The sequence below is a fragment of the Nasonia vitripennis genome (assembly GCF_009193385.2).
Source record: "Nasonia vitripennis strain AsymCx chromosome 5 unlocalized genomic scaffold, Nvit_psr_1.1 chr5_random0005, whole genome shotgun sequence".
Taxonomy (NCBI): Eukaryota; Metazoa; Arthropoda; class Insecta; order Hymenoptera; family Pteromalidae; genus Nasonia; species Nasonia vitripennis.
In genome coordinates this window covers 1,003,037-1,013,502 of record NW_022279656.1, presented here as the reverse complement: position 1 = coordinate 1,013,502, position 10,466 = coordinate 1,003,037, and the positions used below count along the sequence as shown (strand labels likewise).

At 34.2% G+C, this 10,466-nt stretch overlaps 1 protein-coding gene across 1 annotated transcript; it reads right to left on the bottom strand.

The window, feature by feature from the left end:
• Positions 1–7,950: 7,950 nt before the first annotated feature.
• Positions 7,951–10,172, bottom strand: LOC116417901 (translation initiation factor IF-2-like). The gene is made up of 2 exons (XM_031933044.1): positions 8,768–10,172; positions 7,951–8,690 (listed from the first exon to the last, which is right to left on the bottom strand). Exon 1 carries the CDS (start codon positions 10,149–10,151, stop codon positions 9,267–9,269), a length of 885 nt encoding a protein of 294 aa, XP_031788904.1. The 5' UTR covers positions 10,152–10,172; the 3' UTR covers positions 7,951–8,690; positions 8,768–9,266.
• Positions 10,173–10,466: the final 294 nt, after the last annotated feature.

The following is a 10,466-nucleotide window of genomic DNA, read 5'->3' as shown; positions in this document are numbered from 1 at the left end:
TCGCTGCCAAACCTTGGACCCGTAGCCAAAAGTTGCGAAGGGGTTCGGTTTCTGCGATGGTCGACGGCGGAGAGCGTCGAGTACCCCGTTGGTTCCGCTCACCGGAGAGGGCTTTGTAGTAGATGTTGTTATTGCCGGTGTATCGAAAAGCGCGTGCAGCTTTGTCTCGATCCGATGAGCTCTTTCCTCGCATCCAAATTTCTTCAATCGCTTCAAGTTGAGGCGCACGGACTCGATTGCCGTGATCCTTGGTTGGGTTGTAGCAGATGTTGGTTGTGCTGTGGTTATAGGAGGAGGCGTGAGGCTCTCCTTCGGTATTATAAGAGTTGAAGGTAGGTTGCACTGAACTGCTCGACCGTACGGCATTCTAACACCACGCGACTTCCATGTATATGTACCATAAAGCGCAATTTTTCAAATTGTTTTAACTTGAAAACTAAATGTTGAATCTTTAAAAAAAACATGATTATTGAAAGTTATTACGATTATATCCCTATATCAAAAATTCATGACCGGATGAAGTGAAGCCAAGAATGCGTCAATATGATTGGCTCATGTAGTGAGCATGCGTCAAAAGTATCGTTGGAATTTTTTCATTTGTTTTTGATTTCTAAAATTGATTCTAATATTAAAAATGTAATATAATACTATAATACATATCAAATTATAATGTGTATTTATAATATTCTATTGTAAATATTATTATTGTTACAAAACGAAAAATGATGTGAACGTTGACACGAACTGAGTTGAGACATAACCTTAAAATTTTAAACGGAAGTTGGCGACGAAACCGCGGCAATTTTGAAATGTATATGAGCGTGAAATGAATCATATATTGTGAAGTTTGATATATTTCCGTGATAGAAAACAAATATTAAAAAGTTATTTCACGGAGCATATCCGGATAAAAACGAGAAGGAGGAATTTTAACGTGCACAGTTCCTAAAGGAACTGTTTGTTTCTCTTTGGCAATCGGCGCGCGTTATCGTGACGAATGTCAATTCTCGAGTAAGGCATTCACGTATACTTCCTGTCAGATAGCAGTATGTAAGCCTATTTATAATAGTGTGATTGCACAGTAGGAAAATACTTGAAGCTAAATAAATACAATAAATGAACAAGAAAGGCTATAGCCGGGTTACTATGGTGAAATGGCCCCCTTGGAAAATGTATATATGTTATATACCATTCGATGGGGGATAAAAAAAAACTCCCATAGCCAAATTTTTAGCTCTCTGCCTAGTGCGCATGCGCAGTAACGTCGATAAACGTGTTTTTTTGATTTTATTTTTTTCTGAAGTCCCTATAGGATAAAAATTTTTTTAAAAATTCACATTGGTGTATTTTTATGTCATGAATAACTGCAATTTTTTTGGGATTACATAACCTCAAATATCGGATCTAAAAAAATTATTAAAGTTTTCAATCGATATTTTGACCCCCTTGTTTTTGAGGTGCAACTTTTTAAGTAGACTTTTTTTGTGTACTTTTTCCCGTTCTTTACGATGGCACTAACGTTTTTTCCTTAAAAATGGTGGCACAACTCGATTTGAGCCAAAAACTGATTTTTTTGCCATTTTTTCACGTTTTTAGCTGGTTATGTTACAATTTAGTTACTAAAGTGACTCCTTTTGAGTAGTTTTGCATATCTTCCCATGAAAACATAATCAAATGAAATATTTTGTTCGCTCCAAGCCGTATTTTTTATATTATCTTACGTTTTCAATGATGGTCTTATCAGAATTTGAGGTAATAAAGGGTTTCTCTCTATATATAAAAAGAATATCGCCGCTGTCAGTGTCTGCTTTTCTCTTTAACCTAAAAATGCTCTCATTTGAGTGATTTAACAACCCATCGCAGTTTTGTCGTGAATCTTGTTTCATTTGATTCTTGCGTAGAAAGTTGAGATTTTGAACCTTTGAGTGCAGGCATCAAAACAATATAACCCATATTTTCTAATTTTTGTTTAATGTCCCTGAAACCTCTATCCAGTATAAAAATGTCCCCTTGGCGAAGAAGTTTCTGTAAAATATTCTGCTTCTCTTCCAATATTTCAATCAGTATTGTAGCATCATTTTTATTTGCAAGATATGGACCTAACTGGTCAACAACATAACCATTAGTAGTACATATAGTAAATGGTTTAGTCAGAGGAACTTTTTTTTGGCCTGAATAAGATTTTCTTTGGTACTCGTTATTAGAGCTTTTTTCATGCCTTATATAAGTACCATCAGCAATCAAAATAAGTTGTTTACCAGGATGTAATTTCTTTGCCATATTAGAAGTTTGATTTTCAATCAATTCATTTCTGTCTACATTTTCTAATCCAAAGTGTTTTGGTAGTAAATCTTTTTCGAAAGATAATAATACTGATTGACAAAAACGAGATACTTGTTGTTCGCTTTCAATGTCAAATATTGTAGAGATGAGCGAGTTAGAATTCCCAGAGCGCATTTTGAATAAAAATACGACAATGGCTTGTGCCGCTGTCCTTACACAGGAATTCTTCAGAGAAGTGAGTTGATCTTTAAGATAATTAATATTTTCCCACGTTAATCCCGTAAAAACTTTCAATTTTTTTTCAGGCATGGAAAATTCAGCTACTGTATCTAATAAAGTTTCGTCTGCTTTCATTGATAATTGACTCAAAAATTGTAGTAATTCATCAATATATACCGTACTTGTAGTGGAAAAAATATTAATTTTATTTAGTTCATCTTCATAAAATCTTTTTTTAATTAAATGTGTGCAACAGCATCTATTGCCATGTGGAATAAAAACATTCATTTTACTATAAACTTGAATTCGGGCCTCTAAAGGAACTAATATATTATTAGTCTGTTTTTGGTACTCACAAACAAAGCAATATTTATGTGTCGCAATCGTCCTTTGAATAAGTAATTCCGTGGTTGCTCGTACTTTTTGTTCCTTTATTGTGTATACAGATGATTGTGTACTTTCCTGAGATGATGAAGTGACAGTTAGCTGAGAAAATGATTCAGAAACATTTGAATCTTGAGACGAAGCAGTTGCTGGAACATTAACCTTTTTAGGTTTAGAGCTTGATATGTATTTGGCTAATCGCTTTCTACATGAATCACAAATTACATCATGGATGTAAATATCTTTATTTGATAATTGTTTAGCATATTCGATTTCAACTTCAGATTCGATTTCCTTTTCTCGACCAATTGATTTTCTAATATAAATATTACACATGGCACATCTTCGATCATCGCGTTTCCTGATGTTATCTGACTTTTCATTACTATTAGATGCCATATTTATTTAACCATTAGACAAGATCACTTCTGAAATAATAAAATATAAATATTTTACAATACATTTAAAAATGCTGTTAGTTAGTTTTTAAAAATCTAAAAAAATTGTTTGCCTTTTTTTAAATTAAAAACTAGAATGAATAATAAATATTACAAAAATATTATAATCTAAGTTCTTGTATAATCCAGTTTTCTCAGTAGCTTTACATGAAAAGTAAAAAAATAATATTGCCTAGTAAAAGTGAAATAAGTTGTATTTCATTTATAAGTTTTTTAAGCAAATAATTTTTTTTTGTCATAAAAACTGTATTGAAGTGCTTGCACCTAGTGATTTTATAAAATCAACAAACCTATGAAATTATTATATTCAATTTGTTTTTTTGTAAAAATATGTTCTTGTATCTAGACATGAATAATAGTGTATTTTAAAATAAATAAATAATGTTGTTTTTAATGATGTTTCATATACGTATGTGTTTAAAGCATAGGTTAGCTTGTGTTTACTTTATTCATTTTACATTTTTTTAACTTAAAAGTTAATTGACAATTAATAAGTTCGCATCCTATTAGTTCTATTTTTCATTTTTATTATTTCTCATGTATTGTTTTTATGTAAAACCAAATATTTTTTCTCATCTCATAATAATTAACTATAGTAAAAATCACATCATATATAGTCATATGCAGATATTTATGTGCATTTTTTATTAATTTGACAGTATTTTATACATAAACAAATTAATTATTGTTCAAGACTTTCTATATTTTATCAATTTAATCATACTTGTATAATTAATATACCGCATTACATCAAAACATGCAACGCATCAATCGTCAAATCCGTTTCTAGCAAAAGTTTATTGTCATATTTTATTCAAATGTTTTTCCTTCTTAATTTTATTTAGTTAATAGTTTCAACAACTTTATGTTTAACTAATTTCTCATTTTACTTTATGTGATTAGCCTAAATTGGTTAAGTTAAATAGATAAAGACTCGTTCCCCTTACATGCATTGTACGTATATCTATATCTATAGGATTGAAAATTCATTTTTATTAATTACTTTTTTGTTAGCTTATTGATTTAAAATCTGATTGCTATTTTTGTTTTAGGATAAGATCGGATCTTTATGCGAGTACTAAAACAGTTTATAATTTAATGTTGGTTTAAACTTTTGATTTTATGCAAGAATTTAATAACGTACACAACATGTTTTTCTTATTTAGCGTATAAAAAGGTCTAATAATTATCTGTTATTATTATTACATTATTATATTTTTATATTATATTATTATATTATTATATCATATTATTATATTATTATATCATATTATTATATTACTATATTATCTGTCATTATTTTTGATACAATTACTCTTAATACTACAGAATTTATAATAAAAATTTTATTTTTCTACCCATTAATAAGTCTTACTCTGCATATACCGGTAAAATACAAGTGTATTTATTATAAATACATGGGAGATTTTTTATTTATCAGTAGGTTGGTTACAGTATTTTTTTCAAAACTCAAAGTGTCGGCATAAAAATAACATTTTAGATATTAATAATAGGTTTTGATTTTAAAGAAGTTATTTAACAAAATATTAATTTATTGTGTAATATGTATTAGAAATACATATAACCCTAATATCAAAGCATATAATCTGTGATGTCAAAACTTTTGAAAAACTTTGTTAAATCTTCATTTTTTTAAAAGATATGTAAAATATATAGTACTCACTTTAAATATACAAGATTGTTAGTTTTGAAGTAAACAGCAGAAAGATTTAAAGTAGCCGCGTCAGCCTTCGGTTCCAACTAACTCCAATGTATTTGAAAATAAATACTTAACTACTTTATTATTTTTTCTAGTATTGCTATCAATTATCAGTCAAAAGCCGAAATAGTAAAAAGAAAAATCGAAACAATTTTTATTTGCTAGATTTTAATTTACTTTAAAAGTTATAAACTTATACTAACAGCGTTTTCACCATTCACTTGTATTAGTATATTATGGAGAAAGTACAATTGAGTCCGTCGTCCCGTACCGACCTCGGGACATACCGTCTGAAATAAGCTGTTTTTACGGGATTGGCTAATTCTGTACCGTCGATTGGGTTATCGAACAGAATTAGCCAATAATATAAAAGTGACTTATTTCAGACGGTATGTCCCGGGGTCGGTACGGGACGGGACGGGACGTATTGTACTTTCTCCCTTATATAGACAATTGTAAGAAAAAAAAAAATTAGTTTTGAAAAAAACAATGTTGGCCATTGGTTTGCGCATCGTTTAATTAATTAAGAAATCAAAATACTTTATTTGTTTATGCTCCTGATAATTCTTAATTTTATGATTGACCATTCACTACGCAGATCGTCTGCATTGCAGCCGCCGCGTCAACCGCGCGGCCAAGCATAACCTTTTATTATAAATAAAAATAAACAATAAACAAAAAAGTGCGACAGAGACAATACTTTCGACCAATCACAGAACGTTTAAAAAGAACATAACATTAGCCATCAGTTTTATAATAAGGTGATATCACAATTCTGATAAGACCATCATTGAAAACGTAAGATAATATAAAAAATACGGCTTGGAGCGAACAAAATATTTCATTTGATTATGTTTTCATGGGAAGATATGCAAAACTACTCAAAAGGAGTCACTTTAGTAACTAAATTGTAACATAACCAGCTAAAAACGTGAAAAAATGGCAAAAAAATCAGTTTTTGGCTCAAATCGAGTTGTGCCACCATTTTTAAGGAAAAAACGTTAGTGCCATCGTAAAGAACGGGAAAAAGTACACAAAAAAAGTCTACTTAAAAAGTTGCACCTCAAAAACAAGGGGGTCAAAATATCGATTGAAAACTTTAATAATTTTTTTAGATCCGATATTTGAGGTTATGTAATCCCAAAAAAATTGCAGTTATTCATGACATAAAAATACACCAATGTGAATTTTTAAAAAAATTTTTATCCTATAGGGACTTCAGAAAAAAATAAAATCAAAAAAACACGTTTATCGACGTTACTGCGCATGCGCACTAGGCAGAGAGCTAAAAATTTGGCTATGGGAGTTTTTTTTTATCCCCCATCGAATGGTATATAACATATATACATTTTCCAAGGGGGCCATTTCACCATAGTAACCCGGCTATAGCCTTTAATAATAAATAAAAAGTTTACAAATTTTCTTTTGATGCACGATGACATGCCATCAACTATATATAATAATATAATATAAACAATTATAGTTATGCGAGAAAAAGAGAAAGAGAATTATAATTGATTCGAAATAATTTTATCTATCAAACGAAAAAGTACAAAAACTTTATAGAATTATATATGAAGTCAAAGCAATTCAGATATTAAAGCGATACATAATGTTAAAGGAAGCTACGTGCCGAAAAATTGGCAGTGGTTTTTAATATATTTTTAGTTTACAGCATCCGCAAACTTTAATAAAATATGTACTCACTTCTAATGTAGGAAGAAAATAGTCTGTTGTATGATTATTCATCGTAGAATCTATTATGCTAGCTTTGCTTGTATTTCTTGTATGATCAAAAAGTAAATTAGAATAAAAGAAACACCTTTAAGTATAAACATTCAAAGAAAAAATATTGTATTTTATTTTCTTAAGTATTATCAGCGCCAGCCTATGTATGTACCCAAAATATTGTGGTTTTGTACAAAAACCTTTGTAGTTCGTAGGTTAAACAAATAATATATAAATAGTGCCTCCTCAGATAGAAGGCCAACCTTGTTTGAACAACTTATTCAAGGTGCATTCCACGCGCCACCTGCCTTATGAGGGGTTGAACTATCGTTCTAGCTTCTCGCGTTTTTAGCTTCCAGAAACTCTGGAATCTGGCCTTCTATCTAAGGCATTATTTCTATATAGTATATACTCCGGGATAAACAATACTCAATATTATGTATTTATTGTAGTTTAAAACTCGATTTCACTGATATAAGTTTTTATATACTATTATTTCAGTATACGTCTCATTATAGTATATTGTGTATACAAAAAGCCCACTTAGCCCTTGGTGCACACCATATTTTATGTAACGCGCGGACGTACTTTCGCGTTTTTTCGTACGTGTTAAGAGGGACTGATGTGACTATTTTTTGACACGGCAACCGTGCTCTTGTCTTGTTCAAACATTATATAAAAGTCAAATTCATTTTTGTTTTTTTTTTTGTAAATAAATAATTGATTTTAACAGTACAGAATTTATAATGAGAAAATTGGAAAAAAATGAAATAAAGTATTATGTAAAGGGTTTCAATGAAAAAAATAAGAAATTTCGACAATGTTAATTTATATTTAGTTATAAATTATATATTGTTCAAGAACATAACAGTTTGTACATTTTTTATTTATTGATTGCAACGTTGAATATATATATATATATATATATATATATATATATATATATATATATATATATATATATATATATATATATATATATTCATACGAAAGATTATTCATACGTATGAATAATCTTTTTAAAATAACTTAGCCTTTTTAAGCTTTTAAACATAACTTATAAAAAATACAGGAATTTTTTTCTATTACAACATTTTTTGACTTATTCATGAAATATATATTTATGAATTAAAAAAACTAATATTTTTGTCACGTAATCTAAAAATTAAATAAGAATTTCAGTTTAGTCTAATGCATTTAAATGTAATCTAGAGATTCTTATAGTTGGTGGTAATGTTGGCACAATTACTGAAATTGAAGAATCTATTTTCATTAGAACTATCAATTTCATTTGATACTGATAAAGATTCAACTAATAAAGCTTTAGTTAACTTAGATTGTTTTGCTAAAGGCTCTTCTGTATCGTTGGAATTCACGTCAATTGATTTAGGCAAATTGATTGCAGATGATATAATAGAACCAATTTTTGATTTATTTTGGATGGACTCCTCAATGTAACCTTCTGCGACACTGGTTGACTTCCAACCTCCATGCCTTTTTAACGTAGTCATGTTTGCCTCTGTATCAGCAACAACAGTGGCTGATGTTGGGCGAAAGCAATGTCCTGTATATAAATGAATGTCAGGTAACTTTAAATAGCTGGCGATCTCCTTAGGCATATTACCAAATTTGTTTTTTCCGACCACTTGTACTGTACACTTCTTATTTTTATAATTTAAAAAGAATCTATTAGTAGTAGCTTTTGCTGGGCGTAGAGCTTGATATTTCTTTACTACTTCTTGGAACTCAGATGGGATTGTGAATGAGCGAGCTTTTCCTGTTTTTGTTTCTGGAATCTTTACCAAAATAAGATTTCCATGAGTTTCAATATTTTCCAATGTTATAGTTGTTAGCTCATCTTTGCGACAAGCGCCACTAACCCCAAATATAAGCACAACCTGTAATATAAATTTATGTGATATTGAATAAATTAGATTTTATAATAGTTAATATAAAACTTAATGAAGTTACAAACTTTGGTGAGGAGATATATGTCGTCTGGTGCTTCCAACAAAAACTTATTAATCTCTTCAGTTGATAAAACTTTTGACTTCTTACTTTGAAATCCTTTGGATTGTGTTTTTAAAAAAGCTGTTAGCGTATGGTACATATTAAGGTCCAACTTTTCATAAAGTTTTATGGTTGTCTTCAGCATAGAATAGTACGACCAAAGAGTCGAGGGTTTATACTGTTTGGCTAATTTATTAAAGTAAGCCAAGAGCACTCTTTCTGAAGAGGATTGTACTTTGGATGTATTTTTCTATTCTGTGTAATTTTTATAACAAGCTTCATATAATACCTTGGATTTTTAACTCAACTCTGACGACTTTATTTATAATAATAATACTATTGGATTTGAGCGTGTGCTCAGTCTGGCGGCCAGTCCCAGAATGGCGACCGGGTGCGCGCTCCCCGCTCGCCACGGCGTGGCGTCAGCCGGACGACATTTTGAGGCTGACTCCGGCGATACTCCGCTAGTCGAAGTCAGGCCTCGGCTGCAGCGTCTGCTTACGCTGGCGACGACGCTGTCTAGCGCGTGGCGCCACAGCTACTCCCCCGCCAGTGCCGGACGTGTACTGCGTCCGGAACGACACCGTTTTCCTTGGCCTGTTGAGGGATGGACTGGCGGAGGGCGGCGGCGGCGGCGATGTTGAAGGCGCCGGGACAGGCGGCGACACAGGTGGTTGCGGCTGGGTGGACGGCGTGGGCGCTGGATGCGCCTGCGTGGATGGCCCAGCTGGAGGACCCTGTGCGAGAGGCCGTGCCTCGGGCGCTGATGGTGTTGATACCTGCGCCGATGGCGCGGCTTGTGGAGGAGCCGGAGCCGCTGAAGCTGGTGAGGCCCGCGCAGGGAGCGGGGCGTTGGTAGGCGGCTGATCGGCTACCTCCAGGTACGCCGGCTTGAGAGAGCTGGTCGAGAGGGTCTTGGCCTCGCCGTTCACATCGACCACGTATCGCTGGTCGTCGAGGCGTCGCAGCACCCTGTGTGGCCCCGTGTAGGGCGGCTGCAGCGTCGTTCGAACCGTGTCGACTCTTCTGAAGACGTGCGTGCAGGTGCGCAAGTCACCGTGGAAAAACGGCGTGCGAGGCGGTAGGTGCCTGGACCCTGGGGCTGCCCGCAACCGGCCGATGAGGCCACGCAACTCGGCGACGAAAGCCGGCGCGTTCGCATCTGGATGACTAGCTGAAACAAAGAAGTCTCGTGGGACTCGGAGAGTTGTGCCGAAGAGCATCTCGGCCGGAGAAGCCTGAAGATCCTCTTTGAAGGTCGTTCTGAGGCCCAAAAGGACGGCTGGAAGGGCCTGCGGCCACGGTATTGGTGCGCAGCACATGAGGGCCGCCTTGAGAGTGCGGTGCATCCTTTCCACCAGCCCATTGGCCTGCGGGTGGTAAGGTGTTGTGTGCACCCTGGCTGCGCCGATGATGTTAGCGAGGGCGGCGAAAAGGCGCGCCTCGAATTGCGGGCCTTGGTCCGTGGTGATGGTGAGCGGCGTCCCGAACGAGCTGATCCAGTGCTCGAGGAAGGCTCGCGCGACCGTGTCTGCCTGCTGGTCCGGAAGAGGGATGGCGTGCGGTCACCTGGAGAACCTGTCGACGATGGTGAGACAGTACTGGAAACCCAAGCACGACGGGAGCTTGATGAGGTCCAGGTGCAGGTGGTCGAAACGCGCATC